This window comes from Hydra vulgaris, chromosome 11 (assembly GCF_038396675.1).
Source record: "Hydra vulgaris chromosome 11, alternate assembly HydraT2T_AEP".
NCBI classification, from domain to species: domain Eukaryota; kingdom Metazoa; phylum Cnidaria; class Hydrozoa; order Anthoathecata; family Hydridae; genus Hydra; species Hydra vulgaris.
This window is the reverse complement of record NC_088930.1, coordinates 21,477,255-21,496,185: the sequence shown is the minus strand read 5'-3', so window position 1 is coordinate 21,496,185 and position 18,931 is coordinate 21,477,255. Positions and strand designations below refer to the sequence as shown.

The window sequence follows — 18,931 nt, the reverse complement described above, 5'->3', positions numbered from 1 at the left end:
TGTTTTTAAAATCCGGTATATATACACACGAAATTTCCATAGTTCCATTAGTTTGTTTTAAACACATAACAAGAATTTATTGAAGTTTTAATAAGATTTTGATTTGTTTGTTCTTTATAAAAGTTTTGTGTATTTTTAATAAATATTTGTTATTTAATTATTACAATGCCACATGGAAGGGTGTTAAATGAGAAAGAAAAAGCAAAAATTTTTGCTTATAAAGATATAGGTTTGTCCAATCGGCAAATTGCAAAGAAAATCAAAAGGTCTCAACATGCAGTGAATAATTTTATAAACTTAGGTGAAAATTACAACAAAAATCACTTTAATGGCAAAAGTAAAAAAATAACCAGAAGGCAACATTCTTCCATTATGCGTTTAGCATCATCTGGAGTACGAACAGCAAGACAAATAAGGACTGAACCGAAATTACCTGTGACCACAAGATGTGTCCAACAAATTTTGTCAAAAACAGGATGGTTCCAGTGGGAAAAAATGATCACAAAACCACCATTGACTAAAAATCATAAAAGTGCAAGATTTGACTTTGCCAAAGACCACATGACATGGTACGCTGAATCGGAAAATGTTATTTTTTCCAAATAAAAAAAGTTCAACTTAGATGGACCTGATGGTTTTTTTGTATTATTTGCATGATTTGAAAAAAAAAGATAGCATTGCTATGAGTCGTAACATAGGAAGAGGGAGAGTTATGGTGTGGGCTGCATTTTGTTTCCACGGCAAAGTTCCAATGTTTTATTACAACAAAAATGAATGCAAGATATTACGAAGATCTTTTAGAGGATGTTTTAATTGAGTTCAGTGAAGGTTTACCTACTGAGAATTGGATTTTCCAACAAGGTAATGCGGCAATTCACACAGCACAAAGTGTAAAACAGTGGTTTCAGAAAAAACATATAGATGTTTTGGATTGGCCATCCAGTTCACCCAACTTGAACCCTATTAAAAATTTAAGGGGAACACTGACACAAACTATATATGGAAATTCTCGACAGTATAATACAATACAAGACTTAAAACTTCTATCCAACAAGCATGGAGTGGTATTTCAAAGGATTGTTTGGAAAATCTTATAAAAAGAATGAATAACCAAATCTTAGAATTAATTAGTGTAAAAGTGGTAGTACACGTTATTAAAAAACAAAGTAGTCAAAAAATTATTTAAAAAAAAAAATTAAACTTTAAAAAACTTTAAAAAAACTTAAAAAAAACTTTACTTTTGATGGAACTAAAGAAATTTCGCATGTTTTTTTAATATATTTCTAACTTTTAGTTTTTTATGAAATTTAATAATTATTTTCTACTAAAATACTACAGTCGACTCTCGATATCTCGAACACTAAGGGGACCGGAAAAAAAGTTTGAGATATCGAGAGTTCGAGATATTAAGAAAAGGGTTGAAAATAAATAAAATTGCCTGACTTTCATTAAAACAAGTTATTTTTCTGACAAAAATCATTAACAACAAAAACTACAACTTTTGGAAAAAATCTGTTATCTGATATTGCTTTAAATTATCCATCTTTTCCATCTTCATTAAATCCTCAAGTTTTAGTGCTAGGGATTGTATTTCATTTCCGTATTTTGAGCTGTATAGCGAAGCATTTTGAATTGTTTCAAAAGCAATTTCTAATTGAATATCAGATGGGCGTGGCAGGGCTTCGACGTCAATAGCTTCGTCAACGCTATCTTCAACTTCATTACCGTCGTTTTCAAAATTAGGGTCTAAAATCTGAGCAATGATTTCAGCATCAGTAGCAAGTGAACCGGTGGTTACTACATCGCAATCTAAACCAATGTAAGATTCCGCTGAGAGATCTTCTTGGACGGCACGAGGATCTAACTCTCGCAAACGGTTAAGTTCTTCTGTCAAAAATTTAAAAGAATGATCATCATCAGCTTTTTCAATACTCTTGTTTGTTTTGCTGATACCAGCTTTTTTAAAGCAGTTGATGACAGTCTCCTTCGATACAGCATTCCACGAAGAAACAAGATCTTTCATTGCTTGAAGTATAGAAATTTTTGGCATGGGTTCGTTATTATCGACAGCCTTGATACACAAACGCACAATTTTGTGACGATAATGAGCTTTAAGACTTCGTATTACGCCTTGATCCATGGGCTGAAGGACAGATGTGGTGTTAGGGGGGAAAAATATTAGGTTGATGTTGCTTAGCCCTTCAATGTGTGGGTGGGCAGAACAGTTATCCACCAGGAGTGCTACTTTCCTGTCTTGAGCACGAAAAAATGAGTCAAGTTTCATTACCCATTCTGTAAAAAGGTCTCCGGTCATCCAACTTTTTAGCTGATTTTTATATGTGCAAGGAAGTTGTTTAATGTGCTTAAAACACCGTGGGTTTTTAGATTTTCCAATAACAAACATAGGTAATTTTTCTCCTGTTGCACTCCCTGCTGCTATGCCTGTTAGTCTGACTTTACTATTTTTTCCTCCAAAACATTTTGGGGGAAAAAACTCGTGATAAATGGTATGTTTTGTTTTGTAGGCACTGGTAAAATAGTCCAAACTCATCGGCATTGAAAATGTTTTCAAGCTTGTAATTCAAAAGCAATGTTGGAAGTGTAGTTTCATTCCACGAAGCAGTCATATTATTCGTCACGGTGGCACTTTCGCCTGAGATTATTTTAAAGCTGATGCCGCTCCTAAAAATAGGAACAGAATAATTGAATTTTAATTACACGTTTAAAAAACTAAATAAATTAAATATAAACAGATACATGTTATTTGTTTATATTAAAATTGAACAAGATTTGACAAAATTTAACTGATCTTTTTTTCCAATTATGAAACCAACAATCAGATGCTTTAAAATCCAACTCTCCTAATGCTTCTGCGAATTTTAGTGCCTTTTCTTTTAGTATGGTACTATCAATTGGTACTTGTTGACTTCTTTTTGCAACGAACCACGTGTATATGGCCTTGTCTACATTTTTGAAATTACCACTACGAAGTTTCTTCCATTTAGATTTTGTGCCATTTTTTTCCAGTGAGGTTAATAACTTGGTTTTATTTTTAATCCAGGTTGATAATGTGTTCTTTGGGACTCCATACTTTTTGGCAACCTTTTTGTTAGACATCCCAGTCTCTAGGTCTTTTAATGCCTTGCATTTATCTATTATAGATTTGTTCGTGAGTTTTCGTTTAAGGAGCGGCATGTTGCTGCGTTTGACAAAAAGAATAAATTATATATTAAAGGAAAACTTTTCAGAAATTCGATTCTTAAAAAAAATCGAATTAAAAATTTTTTTTTCTCGAAAATTGGAATTTAAAAAAATTAAATTTTATTAAAACATTTTTGAAAAAAAAAATGTTGAAAAGTTCGAGATAACGAGAGAAAATTGCCCTGTGGACCGAAAATATTGTTCGAGATACCAAAAAGTTCGAGATAATAAGGTTCAAGATATCGAGAGGATTTTAGCCTAAACTAGTACGTTATGTCCATGGGACCGCTAAAAAAGTTCGAGATATCAAGTATTCAAGATATCGAGAGTCGACTGTATATATTATACTCAATTTTTCAGAAAAAAAAGAAGAAAAAAAACAAAGAATAATAAAAGAAAATATTGCTGCCCCATGCCAAACCCTCACTAGATATAGCAATGTAACGTTCTTTCAGCGCATTTTTAAGACACTTAAATTATTGAAACATACAAACAGCAATGGTCAAGTTGTCTAAATAAATCATTTTATGCATGGATAAACAAGGCATGTGATTGCACAAGCTTTCTGTAACAGCCTGATATATATATACAGCATGGAAAATAATGTCTGGTCAACGGTTAATGACCACCCAAAATGACTAAAACTGTTATTTTGACCTCCTAAAATGAATTCTTGCCCGTCATGGTTGACTGGTTGAAAAAAAATCAGGATGTTATTTGGAAAAGGTACATAATAAAATTTTACAAAATCATTTAAATTTTGAAAAAGCTTTAAAAATAGTTTTATTGTTTATGCTGCTATTTTAATGCTAGCGGTCATTAAACTGAAAAGTTTAAAAGCGAAATTATGTTAAAGCAAATTTTTTCTTTAATTTTTTTTTTCAATTTTTTTTTATCTTTGTTTTTAAAACGTTGCATTAAACTAACTTTTGATCAATAAATCAATGATTAAAAATTAATAATTTATAAACAATTTTATATTATTAATTCTACTACTTAAAATATATTTGAATATATATTAAACTTATCGTTGTTAAAATTTCTATCTAATAATTACTGCATGTTAATAGAAACTAGTAATTTTTCCGCTTTAACAACCATAAACCCATTAATTCACATTGCTGATGAATTTCTTATACATGAGGTAAACTAATTTAATTACTGTCATTTTACCTGAAAATGTTTTTTTCATAAATGATTGAAGAAATTAAAATTATTTAACTATTATTTTAGTTGAAATATTTAATATATCATTTTAATAACAATATTATAAAATATAACAACTTCTGTATTTTATCTAAGAACATTTTTCAACAAGCCATTTATTTTCCGTAAATCATTTTTACAATAGTTTTGATAATAATAATAATAATAATAACAATAATAATAGTAATAATAATATATTATAATAATATAAGATGAAAAAAAATTAATACAAATTATAGTAATAGCAATAATAAGTATGTTTACAATAATTATAATGAAAAAATAATAACTAATATAATAATGGTAGTTATGAGCATAAAATTATTTATAATAATAAGTTAATGATTTATTTAGGATGGTGTCACTCATACGGAAATCTGATTAAAGGAGTGACACTAATTTTTAAACATAATATAAGTAATAATAAGCAAAGACATGCATTGAAACATATGGACCGTAAACACATAGATTAAAGTACATAGAACATACATTAAAACAAACATGTAGAAATCATAATTTGCAGGTTTTAATAATAAAAAAAATAAAAATAAAAAAAAAGCACTGATGATAATTGTAGCAATGACAAAAAGAAAATTAAAAGAATATTTTAATCATAAGGATAATATGTCTAAAAGTTAGAATAAAAAGTTTTTGAGAATTTTTTTAAATTGATATTGTTTAAGATGGAGTAAATTTATTTTAGGATATAGTTTTTTGGATTCATTCAAAATGCATGCAAGGCTCCTGTTCCATTCACAGACGCACTGATAAACAATAGAATTTTTACCATACTTCTGGGTTTTAAAAGATGGTACATTCAGTTTTCCATTGTGTATATTTCTAGTAGAGTAGGAATGTAATCGTCTACTTTTTGTGAAAAAGTTTGTGATAAGAGATGGTAAGTTTTTATTTAAGGAGTCAAAAATAAAAAGAAGATTAGTATACTTTACTAGCGCTGGAAATGTTGGAATGAAAAGTTTTTTGAAGGACTTTGATGAACCTGATTTGATTGGTTGAAAGTTTATTATTCAAATGGATTGACGCAACTTAATTATACTCGACTATATTTAACTATACTGTGAAAATCTTGCTTTCTGTAACAATTTTTATAGTAGCATTTCATAAAATAATCGCCTTCTTAGCATTAAATATGCAGTTTAAGTAATATCTGCAAATAAGAGTTAATAACATTATTATTAACTAATTACCACTAGCAGTTTTTGAAATGATTTTAACGAGCAAGAGATATAAAATGTGTGCTAGTTTTTCCTCTTTAACTTCTGAGATTGAAGTTCTTATTTTATTATTATTCGAAAATATTGTACATAATTAAGAACATTATCTCAACTGTACTTTGTATTTTTTTAATTCAATCTTTTTAAGTACTTTTCTCGTAACTTCTCCTGCCTTTTGCGAAGTCATTGCAAAGAAATGAATTATTTTTAAATAAATTAAAAATTATCAATTGTTCGTTTGCAATTTTAAGCATTGATTTTATTTAAAATTATTATTATTAAAATAATACAAACTCATTAATTTTAAAGTATTAAATTATTTTTATAGTTATAAATATGATATATATATCACATATATATATCATACATATGATATATATATATATATATATATATATATATATATATATATATATCATATATATCATATATATCATATATATCATATATATCATATATATCATTTATATCATATATATATATATGAGGATTGGGAAAAGCAAAAAAAAAACAGTTCCTAAATTATTTTCAAAAAAAATAGGTCAATAAATACCGCTGTCACCATTATTCCTAGTTTTCTCTTATCCCCATTGATATGAAACAGGATGGTGAATAAGTGTGAATTTCTAAGTGCAAACTAGCATAAGTGTGAAGCAGTTGCAAATACTAACATAAGTGTGCCAAAAGAATTGGCAAACATTGAAAGTGCAAACAGGCATGAGTGTAAAGGGGAAAGCGGAATAGTATCGAAAATTAACTGATCGAAAAAACAATTATTATCGAAAAATAACTGACCGAAACCCATTTTAATGATTAAGATCGAAAATGTGATTTTCAGATTAATATCGAAAAGTTTTTATATCGAAATTCACAAATGCAGAACAATATCGAAAGCAATAAAAACGGAATAAGATCGAAAACTCATTTTAATGATTAACGTCGAAAATGTGATTTTCTGAATAATATCGAAAATAATAAAAACGGAATAAGATCGAAAACTCATTTTAATGATTAACATCGAAAATGTGATTTTCTGATCACACTTTTTTCTTTTTTTTTTTGTATAAAAAGCTATTACTAGGAAAAAATCTTAAGAAACTTTTAATACTAAGTCACTTTTCAATAAGAAACTTATTTAAGAGTTCGACAAATTTTTCCTAACTTTTCACCTAAATATCGCATTAACTTTACACGAATTAGTTATCTGCAACGGAGAACAGCAGTTTAAATGAACAGTTTAATTTGCAGCACAATAAACAGTTTAATTTGCACGTGCAATGAAATTCAATTCAATTTTAAAGTTGAAATTTTAAAAATTTTAAGAAACTCAATAGTCCAAAATGTCGTTAGAGAGCTTTTTAAAAAATTATAGTGAAGCCGAAGGAGAAAGAAAAAACTCAAAAGTTTTTTGGTCTGGTTATTTTGGATCACTAAAGATAAATTTTATAAAGATAAACTGCATCTTAAGTGCCGTTTTTTTACAAGAATGAACTGCAAAGGCAGAGCTTTTATTCATAAAGATAAACTTCAGGTTACAACTGTTCACAGTTGCAGCTCAAGAGAAACAGATTTTGAAGTGCTGCTTGCTAAAAGTACCATGAAGAAAAAAGCAGAAGCAACATCTGAAGACCTGCGCTCAATTTTTCAAAACACTGTGAGTGAGTTTCCTGCAGTTGTTTCTGAATCTGTTAGTTTTCCTCAAATTATCTCAAGTCTTCAGAAAAGGAGAAGGCTAAATGAGCCCTTGAACCCAAAATCACCAAAAGAAGCTGCTAAAGTTCTGAATGACAAAGAATGTCATTGCTATGGAGACATTTTCTTGGGATCAGTTGCAGAACAGGACAACGTAGCATTGCTGTTTGGGCATATGTTAGTCATTAACAAGGCGAAATCAGCCAAAGTGTGTTTTGTTGATGGAACATTCAGGTATTTATATGGAAGCATTTTACTTTTTCAAAGAAAAAATCTAGGGGGCTTTCCATTAATTACGTCAACAAACTTTAGGCAATTTTTACCCTCCCCCTTATAAACAATTTGTCAAATTTCCAGAGACACCCAACACCCAGACCCCTCTTTTTTTGAGTAATGAAATTAAATAAAGTAAAGTAAAATAGTTGACGTCAACTTTATTTGACCTCCTCCCCTCACCTTTGTCAACAATTATCAAAAAGGTTCAGAACCCCCTCTATTTGTTGATGTAATTAATTGACAGCCCCAAGACGAAAAAATTGATATACTAAAAACGTTAGGTAGAACACTTTTATTTACAGTTGTAAGTTATAGTTACATTTATTATACTTCCAGCATTACACCACCCATGGAGGAAAGCAAGTGGTATCAGCTCTTGATATTTTCTGTTGAGTATTCAGCAGTGCTTGAAGATCCAATTCCAGATAAGGATCAGATAAATTTTGATCCTGATAACCCTCACCTTTGGGGCACATCTGTTCCAGCTGTATGTGCTTTAATGACATCCAAATCCGAGGCTCTATATAAGCTTGCTTTTTCCAAAATAAAAGAAGTTTTAGATTTCTCTCCAGACACCATTATGTCGGATTTTGAACGAGGACTACAGAATGCTCTAAGAACAACTTGGAGTGAAAGCTTGGTGAAATCCTTATCTTTAGGTTTCATTTTGAAAATGCAATCACCAAGCAATTAGCAATTCTTGGTCTTCAGAGGGAATACCGCCACCAAATTCAAGTAAAGAAGTGGGCACGAAAAGTTATGGCACTTTGTCTCCTTCCTGCAAACAAGATCTTGGTTGCTTGGGGATCTTGAGTTATTGAGATTGCAACATTCAGTGGCGAAATCAAAAGCAAACTACTTAGTTTTAAAAGGTATTTTGAGAGGTATTGGCTCAAAATAGTGACCCCACAAGGGTTCAGTGTTTATGGCTTGAATCACAAAACCAATAACAATGCAGAAGGTTTCAATAAACGTCTGAAAACAAACATTGGTAATCGGCATAGAGGATTTTGGCAGTTTATGGAATTGCTTAATCAGCATGTAATAGTGCATACAATTCAAGAGCTTCAACAGCTTGCTTGCAATCAGCGAGTCCGCCGTGACCAACGTGACTATAGTGCAATTGAAAAAATGCGTTGTTTTGAGAAAAACCTACGAGACGGAGTTTGGATAACTGAGAGATTCCTATCAACAGTATCATATCTTTTTCAAAACTTCAAAACTATGTAAGATAATTTTCCAAATTTTTGTATAACGCTTCTTATTTATCAACCTTTTTTAACCTTTTTACCAAACTAATTAACTTAACTTTATTTGATAATCTTTTTCAATGAAATATGGAAAATTGTATTTGAAGTATTTAAACTATTTTACTGCTTTGGATGAAAACTTAATGGACGAGCTTGGTGAGAGTCTTTCTTTGCCAACATCCACTTCAACAGAGTCACCAAAGTGCATTGTTTGCACCATCAATGAACGAAATGCTTTGGTAATGCCTTGCAGACATTTTTTGTATTGTCAGCCATGCATTCAACAAGTCCAGGAAAGCAACACACCTCATTGTCCCACTTGGGACAATGAGGTGTGTTGCTTTCCTGGACCGAGGACCAATATCATCCATAATTGAACCTTTTCAATGATTCAGTAAAAGTTTCCCCTTAACCTACATTTTGAACACTAAAATGACACACAATTGTTCAAATTTATTAGAATAAATTTATTATATAAAAATGGTATTAAATTATTTCCAATTACTCTTACTCTGCCTGGGATAAAAAACAATCAATAACGTAATTTCGTTAGTTAACACAAATGCATTTTTTATCCGTTTAAATGGTATATGAAATTTAAGTGACGCAGTTACAAACAATGTTGTTTATCATCTGTCTTTCTGGTTAAAATTTTTAAATACCTGTGTTTTAGTAACTCTGGCTTCAGAACTTGGTTATTTTTGACAAATTTAAATAATAAAACTTAAACTTAAAACAAATTTAATTTAAGAAAACTTAACAAAACTTCTAACAGCATCATTGGAGCTAATGACACTACCAGTAAAGTGAATTTTAAAAGTTATATAATAACTATGTATACGCGATATAAAAGCCATATATACAAAAATATAATTAGGTTTATATTACGACAATCTGAACGAGTTTTCACTAATTCATACTTTCGTCTCAAAGTTTTTTAATAAAATATTTCATGTCAATTTTTCATTCAAAAATTTGCAAGAAAAGGAAAATTAGAAATTGTGATCTTCAAACGTCATTGGTATTAAACAAAGATAAAATTTGACAATAATGTTGACAATATATCATCAAGTACTCAAATTTTTTTGGCGCACTTATGCCAATGTTTTTAAAATCTTTCAGCGCACTTATACCAATTTGCACTTATGCTGACTTGCACTTAAGCCAGTTTTTGCAACTGCTTCGCACTTGTGTCAATTTGCACTTATGCCAATGTTTGTATATTCTTTTTGCGCACTTTTATTCAAACTGATAGAAAGAGCAGCTAATAATTGTTGATAGCTATCATAGACAGCCTTGCATGGTCTCTGAGCTGTCTCATTACATTAGGGCAGACTGGTGTTACAGCCAGTTCTTTGTAAAGTATCTGCAATTTCTAGGAGAAAACTGTGAGCTAGTGGCTGACAATTAAAAACCTCTAAATAGTCAATAATGTTGCATCAGCATCATTTATTGTAAAAACAAATCTTTGAAGCAAAGGCCAAGTTTATGGTTCCCACATCCAATCCAGATTGACATGGAAATAGTATATTTCAAAAGGCATTTTAATCCACCACTCTACCCAGATTTACATTGTGTTGTCCATATAGGAAAATCAAATGTTTGCAATCAAAACCTAATATTTTTAAGAATTTAATCAGCTCTTTCATGATGTTTTCAGAGCAAAGTGTTGTTTAACCAACTTACTAATTGGTAAAATACTAATTAAATGCTCACTGATCTCCCTATTGTGTTTAAATAATCCACAAATGGCCAACTGTTTAGTGGAGCATACATCTTTTGTTTTTTCACTGAAATAGATGAAATGCCCATTGGATAATGATGCTAGCAAAGCTGGCTTCAGAAGTCGTTCACTATTTGGACATACTTATGTACAAATAAGGGTGACAAATAATTCCCATTTTTGGGGGGTAGAGAGCAAATAGATTTGGATTTTCTTATACCTACATTTGCTAAGGAGGTGAACCTATGTCTGCAAAATGTGCATATCTACCCAATACATTGTAATGAGAACCATTAACACAGCTTTTTATAACAAAGTGAATAGTGCTGACTTTTTATTTTTGATAACAAGCTTGTAGCCCGCATCAACCCTTATATATTAGTTTGCTTTTTACTTAGTTATACTGTTATAATTGTATACTGCTTAATTTTTGATGGCATTATAGTGACTTTTCATTAATAAAGATCATGCAACAGCATGATTAAGATGGTTATCAAAGTCTCATGCTTTCTTGACAAAAGCTGTACTAATACTTACATTTTGTGTGAATGATGCACAAGTTTTACTATAACAACACCTCTCAACACAGCTGTAATAAGAGCTTGAAATAATTCTTTGTAATTTTTCATCATTTTTCTTTTAAAATGGCAGATAAAAACTTTGGCAGATTTCCCAATTACATTTTTAACTTGCATTTTGTTATAGCACATTTTTCTAATTTTTGAGCTTTTCATGGTTCTTGAGATTTTCATGGCTCAAACGAGCTATCATCTCTATTACGATAAACAAAAACTCATTCTTACTTGGCTTCTTATATTACAAGTTTTACTCTATCTGTCCCTTAAAACCTTGTTATAAAAACTTATCCTTAGGATAAGTTTTTACAAGTTTAGTTTCTAAGATAAGTTTAGGATAAGTTTTTAGGATAAGTTTATCCTTAGGAGAAGTTTTTAGGATAAATTTTTATAACTTAGGATTATCAAAATAATCCTTGTTATAAAAACTTTTATTAATCCAGTTTTTTTCCTTGCACACCAAAAAAACGTTATAATTCTTAGCCATCTTCATGTTTTTTCTTTTATATTAAACCTACAACTTTTAAAGTCTTCAGTTAATCATTTCCTAGTATTTTTATTTATTCTCTATTTTAAAGTAACTTATAATTTAATAGTGGTTGCTTGTAATCTTGTTGGAAGTAAATTAGAGTTTGAAAATATAAATATATACCAGTATTTAATAAATAGTAAATGTAAGCATAATATTATAATATATGAAGTATTATAAAATTTATTTCTAGCCCCGGCTATCAACCCTTGCTAAATCTTATAGTTTTGCTGGGGCTGGGTTTGAAAAAAGTCTCATTTTTAGCTAGGGCCGGGGCCCGGGTCACTTACTAATGTACAATTTCTAAGCAGGAGAGATGTTAGTAAATAATATTTGAAATAAAGAAATTTTTATGCATTTTTTTCTTAACTTGTCCTTTAAACATGCTAATTCAATATTAAAACTTTTTTTTTTTTAAATCTAAACAAAATTTTTGAATTCGACTTTCTCTATACTTCCTCCACACATTGAAACTTATCCACAAATAAAAAACAAGAAAAATATTAAAAATGTAAAACTTTAACTTTAAAAATGTAAAAATTTAAATTTAAACAACTGTTTATTTTTATTAACCTATTTTGATTATAAGCAATTTATTAATATTTGTTTAAAATAACTAAATATTCTTGCACTAGAATAAAAAATATTCCTTTTAGTGTCAAGGCGTGACAAGTCACAGTGTGACAAACTTAGAGAAAATAAAACAGAAATTTCTCAATGTAAGACAACTAAATTAGTACCTTTGCAATTAAAAAAACAAAATTTCAATCTAAATTTTGCATAAGACAAATATATTTTAAAAAAAAGATTTTAAAATGATTATCTAAAAAAAATTTAATTTGAAGAATCTACAAAAATTTGTTAAAGTTTAAGCATCAATTACTAAACTTCTTTAAAACCCAGTTTTACATGTTTTTAGAACTTTTTACAAAACTTTTAACTTTTTACTTTTAACGTTTTACTAACTTTTAACTTTTGAATGACTTAGTTTCTTATTTTCTAGGATTTAAAAATTCTATTAAACATTTCCTACAGTGTTGAATGACTGAGTAGCTTTAACTAATTTCTAAAGAAACAGCAAATTTGGTTTAACCAGGCTTTACTAGCTTGTCATAATAAAATTCCATGTGAAAGCATCCAATTTTTTTATAAAATGTAACCCTAAGTCAGTTTCTTTGTTAATAACAAGTAAAATTTACCTTTTTTTACTTTGATTTTTTATAATTCCTGTTTTTTAAGTAACAAATTCAAGTAAATTTGACAATGTTTTTTTTTTTCTGTTTAAGAAAATACCACTCTCCGATTCTTTGTAATAACTCTAACTAAACTAGTCAGGACAAAATAGGATCACCCTAAAATGGAATCACCCTAAAATTAAAACCCATAAACTCATAAAAGGTATCTTTGAGACAATTTTAGAGTTTTTACTTCTAAAGTATTCAATAGTAACAAAACAATAACAGTAATGATATGCCTTAATATTTAAATGAATTAGCAATATCTTATAATATCTTATAATATCTTTTACCCTTATTAAATCCTCTGATAATCCAGGTGAAGGATAGTTATGAAGAAATGAGGAAAGATCCTGATCAACATGTTCAAATACTATTGTTAAAATCAAATCTGTCGGATTATCCATTGGAGTTGTAGATTTAGTTTGAAAAGCATCAAACACCCTAAAATAATAATTTCAATTTATAATTAAAATATTTTTTTACTTTACTAGCAGATAAATTTTTTTTTCAAAATATTAAATTTGTTGAGAGCGAGTAGTATTTTTCTGAATTCAACAAAACCTTTTTCATATTTTACCAAAGATAACACAATTAGCTTTAAAATTTGTGTGATTTTGTAATTTTTGCTTTAATAAATAATAAAATAAAACTCTAGTTTTAATTTATAAAATATTTTTACTAAAGTATTATATAGTTTACCTTACAATGTTAGGATGACAAATATTATCTAACTGCTTTAGAAGGGCGATTTCTCTCAATGTGGAAACAGGAACACCTTTTTCTTCACTAGACTGACTAATACAAACTCTTTTTAATGCAACAACTCTATTGTGTTCAATATCTCTTGCTTTAAAAACAGTTCCATAAGCCCCTCTTCCAATAATAGAAAGTTCTTCGTACTCTCTGTTTGGTGATAACATCTAATAATAAATACTATGAACCCTGAAATAGTTATAACTAATATTTTCATTTGTCAGTATTCTGTCAAATTTCAACAACAACAACAATATATTTACCAGAAATATGGACATATAGATTGGTAATGTTTAAAAAGATAAAAATCGTGATATTCACTCTCGTAAGGTTCACTCTCTTATAGCAGAGCTAAATCATGGAGAGCAACCACAGACAGAGAAACAAGAACTAAAAAAAATAAAAAATAAAAGAAACAAGGATTGAGTATATATATATATATATATATATATATATATATATATATATATATATATATATATATATATATATATATATATATATATATATATATATATATATATATATATATATATAAAGAATCATATTGCATTGTTCGAGATATTTTAAAACGAATAGAAGACATTTTAAATAATAGAAGACAGTGAGTTATTCTAGGAGATTATGTATCAAACTGTTACAAGATATTAGTGGTGTGTCTCAGGGCTCAGTTTTAGGCCACCTTTTGTTCTTAATCTTTATCAATGACCTACCTGATAATATCCATAAGTATATCAAGTTGTATGTAGATGACAGTATAATAATATTATAAAATTGACTGAAGATCTTATAAAGCTGCTAGCAGATCTAAATTATCTTATGGAATGGTCATCAATCTGGTTAACAAAATTCAAATATAATAAATATATATCGCATATTGGCAAAAAAAAAAAATCCTCAAACCACTTATATAATGCATTACTCAAATACAAATCAAAATCAAATTTTGACAGTAACCGATTTTGAACATGGTGTCATAATTCAATCAAATCTAAAATGAGATATAGGCAAATTGAAAAGATTCAAGGTAAAGCAACCAAACTCATACCATCACTTAAAAAATTTTCTTACAAAAAACAATTAAAAATAATGAATTCCACAACCTTACAAGAATGTAGGCTGCAAGGTGATTTAATCAAATACAAAATTAAGCCTTATCTAGACACTATTTGAATTCAAAAAAATGAAAGTTTCAAATATACTTCCAACCTACGTCAGCACAAATACACTTAGAGTAAATCTTTTTGTAAAAGCAAGTATAGATTTAATTTCTTCTTCAACAGAATAACTAATCTAGAGAATAATTTGAGATCATAGAGCTGACTAGGTTGGCTAATAATAGCTGTTACAGAACAATATCTTATGTTATTGTACTCCACATCTGTTATCAGTTGCTATGGTTGTGAATTATTGTTAATAATATTATCTTATATATATATATGTATATGTATATTATATACATATACATATATATATATAAGATAATATTATTAACAATAATTCACAACCATAGCAACTGATCGATATATAACTGAAAAGATATATATATATATATATATATATATATATATATATATATATATATATATATATATATATTACTTTGTGTATATATAATATATACACAAAGTAATATATATATATATATATATATATATATATATATATATATATATATATATATATATATATATATATATATCTTTTAAAATCATATTCTTGTTATACGATATTTATATTTGTTAAATTTGATTAAAACGGCTGCGTATAAACTTTTTGTTTTAAATATAATTCAATGTAATTATACATTTACATGTAAATATATAATTACATCAAAATATATTTAAAACAAAATGTTTATACGCAGCTGTTTTAATCAAATCTAACAAATATATATATATTTATATAAATATATGTATAATAGTGTATATATATATATATATATATATATATATATATATATATATATATATATATATATATATATATATATATATATATATATATATATATATATATATATTCAAACATATAAATATCAAACTCGTAACCAGTTTGATATTTATATGTATCAAACTGGTTACCAGAAATTAGTGGTGTGCCTCAGGGCTCAGTTTTAGGCTTACTTTTGTTTTAAATCTTAATCAATGACCTACCTGATAATATCCATAACTATATAAAGTTGTATGCAGATGACAGTAAAATAATATTATAAAATGAAGATCTTAGAAAGCTGCTAGCAGATCTAAATTATTATATAGAATGGAAATTGATAGATTTTGAACCCAGGGTGCGAGGCTATGTTAGATAAATAGATTTTAAAGTTTTTTAATCTACAAAGTGTCTTATTTTAGATAAAATAGCAATACTAATACCATGGTTCAAACCAATAAAAATATCAATTTAAAAAATATTCTTCCCCTCTCCTTCCAGTTAGAACTGGTGACGCTACAATGATTTTCAAACATCACTTTGTTTGCGCTCATCGTAAGTTTTATCGAAGATAATTAGTTGATTTTAATTAGCTTCTTGTTGTAAAAGACATTTCTTTGAATACATGAATTTTGTAGTGAATGTAAGCATAGGCTACTTTAGTTATGCTAAGAAAAACTATTTCAGATTTTAATAAACTTTCAAGTTGCAAATACTTTCTTATTTGTAGTTATTGAAATTTGTTTCAAACATTTAGTAACTGTATTTTAGTAATTTTAATAGTTATTAAATGTTTAAAAAATGGAAAAATTTTCAAGATTTTGGGGCCCTTATGACAGGTTTTGGGGGTGGAGGGCTCAGACCTAGATTCATATACAGTACAAACTCTAGCTTTAGAACAGTTGAACATAAAGAGTTTTAAAAATTTACTAATATGCTTCATTCTGGTTACACTCTACCTAATAGAATTTAAATTGGAAGAGCAATATTAGATAAGGCTTACACAAAAGAAATAAAAAAATATAAAGAATTGAATGGAAAAATTGTTGAAATGACTTTAGATGGGTGGAGTAAGGTGCACAACGAGCAAATAATTCGTGTCTCTGTAACTACAGATAATATTAACATTTTAGTAAAAACAATTTAATACTTCTGGCCATTCCCATACTGGTTAATATCTTACACAATTGGCAAGAGAAGCAATAGAACCTGTAACACACAAATTTGGATGCACAGTAAAAAGCTTTGTGACTGACAATGCAGCTAATATAAAATCAATGCAACAATTATTGTCATCTGAAGAAGATAAAACAATTATTTATGGGTGCACTGCTCGTATGCTAAATCTTTTAGCAAATAATCTTATTGTTGAAAATGTGAGCAAGCATGTTAACAAATAATAAAATACATACAAAATAATAACCAAGCAAATTATAAATAAATTGGAGGAACAAAACTAACACTTCCTACTGAACACGCAGGAATGTTGTATATTATTCATTTGAAAAATATCAATAACTAGAGCATCATTTTCACAATGCTTGAAAAAAAGACTTGGATCCATCACTCCGTAGAAAAGTGACATAGAGATAAAACGAAATGCAGAAAATTTATTGGAGTCAAGTTTAGATAAGTTGCAAAGAGATCAAACAAAATTAAGTGACACTGTTGAAATTTTTAAGGAGCTAATAAACATGTTACCATTTTTATCAACTTAAAAAAAAAATTGGAAGCTAGATATCTTCAGTTTGTCAGTGATCTAACCTTTATGAAAATGAAGCTGCAATAACATTTGAAGATAAAGAGTTTAAGAACTTGTTATCAATAATATTTAAGTTGAAAGCCAAACCTGCTCCATTCAATAAAAAATTTGTATAACGAATCTATTTTTAAAAATGTTTTAATCTTTTTAAAATCACCAGAATGGCAGAAATCTCTAAAAATTTTAGACTGCAACATTATCATGGATATTGAAGGTTTGTTAAATGCACCAGCTTTAGTACTGGAAGTGAAAAAACTCAACTTTTTGGCTTTTTTTTTTTTAACTTTTTTTCTTTTTTTTTTTAAAAAAAAGTGTTTTTTTTTTAACTCTTATTCAGGTTAAATTCTCATCCAGTATTATTCCTTTACGAACTCCTTACAAAAAAGCTTTTTCCCATTAAATTCAATATTGATTTGGATCTCTAACTTTCTTTCCTTTATTTTTAAATATTATCAGATCAGTTGCTTTTTTTGAATTAGAGGAAATTTTATACAGGTTTAACCAGCTACAGAGTTTTTTAAGGTTGTAGTTGACAAATTTATAAATTAAAAAGTCATATCATCAGCAAAGTTGCACTCTGCACAACTTTAAATCTTTAGATACAAATAAGAAAAAGTAGTGGTCCAATAACAGATCTTTGAACTTCAACTTGCACATTATTCATGTTTAAGTTAACCCCATTTATGTTCCCTGCCGGTAAGAGATGATTTAAACCAATAATTTGACGCCCCTTTGATCCCACAGTAATTTATAGTTATAATATTATTATAACTATAAATTACTGTGGAATCATAGTATGCTTTTAATATGAGTAAATAACTACTTAATAGTAATTTACTCGGATTAAAAGATACTATGCAATAAAATTAATGCAATAAAATTATTAATGCAGATACTATGCAATAAAATTAATGCAATAAAATTTTATTGCATTAATAAATTAATGCAATAAAATTATGCATAAAACTTGCACTTAGAATAAAATACTAAATCTAAATTTTATTCTCCAACAAAATAAATTTTTTCTCCAATAGTTTTACTAGTTATATATTATATTATAAAACGCCATGTGATTAAATTTTTACTCTCGAGACATTTATAAAATGTTTTTTAAATTCACTACTAACCGCGGACTATTACTAATAGCGGAAAGTAAAGATTTAAAGGTAATACACTAGAATCCCATTAACTCGGGTATATATACATTGTCCGACTTGGCGAGTGCCCGAATGAAGCGAAGCTCTCGTAATGACGGAATTTTCGAAAATGTCCGACTTATCGAGATTTCGAGACTTATCGACACAAAATGACACATATTCTTTACAAAATCTTTAAAGCATCCATTATTAAAGGTTCTTTACCAGACTTTTTGAAATTAGCAAAAGAAATTCCTATTTTGAAGACAGGAGATCCGACTAGTATAACATATTACAGACCTAATTGTGTACTTCCAGTTTTTTCAAAAATATTAAAAAGAATAATGTACCACATAGCGTACACCTACTTAATAACCAAGAAACTTCTTTATGAAAACCAGTTTGATTTTAAAAAAACAACTC

At 28.2% G+C, this 18,931-nt stretch overlaps 1 protein-coding gene across 8 annotated transcripts in view; it reads right to left on the bottom strand.

Moving 5' to 3' along the window:
* LOC100206502 (cyclin-dependent kinase 6) overlaps nucleotides 1–18,525 on the bottom strand; it is a 45,891-nt gene extending 27,366 nt beyond the window's left edge. Inside the window, exons 1-4 of one of the 8 annotated variants that reach the window (XM_065810442.1) lie at nucleotides 14,888–15,051; nucleotides 13,942–14,068; nucleotides 13,625–13,845; nucleotides 13,216–13,366 (exon numbers count right to left, since the gene is read on the bottom strand). In XM_065810442.1, the coding sequence (XP_065666514.1) occupies nucleotides 13,216–13,366; nucleotides 13,625–13,845; nucleotides 13,942–13,956 (387 nt within the window). In that variant the 5' untranslated portion in view covers nucleotides 13,957–14,068; nucleotides 14,888–15,051. Of the gene's footprint in view, nucleotides 1–13,215; nucleotides 13,367–13,624; nucleotides 13,859–13,941; nucleotides 14,069–14,391; nucleotides 14,826–14,887; nucleotides 15,052–18,499 lie in introns of those variants that run through there. The other 7 variants (XM_065810445.1, XM_065810441.1, XM_065810443.1 and 4 more) reach the window with 7 other exon arrangements.
* Between the last annotated feature and the right edge of the window lie 406 nt (nucleotides 18,526–18,931).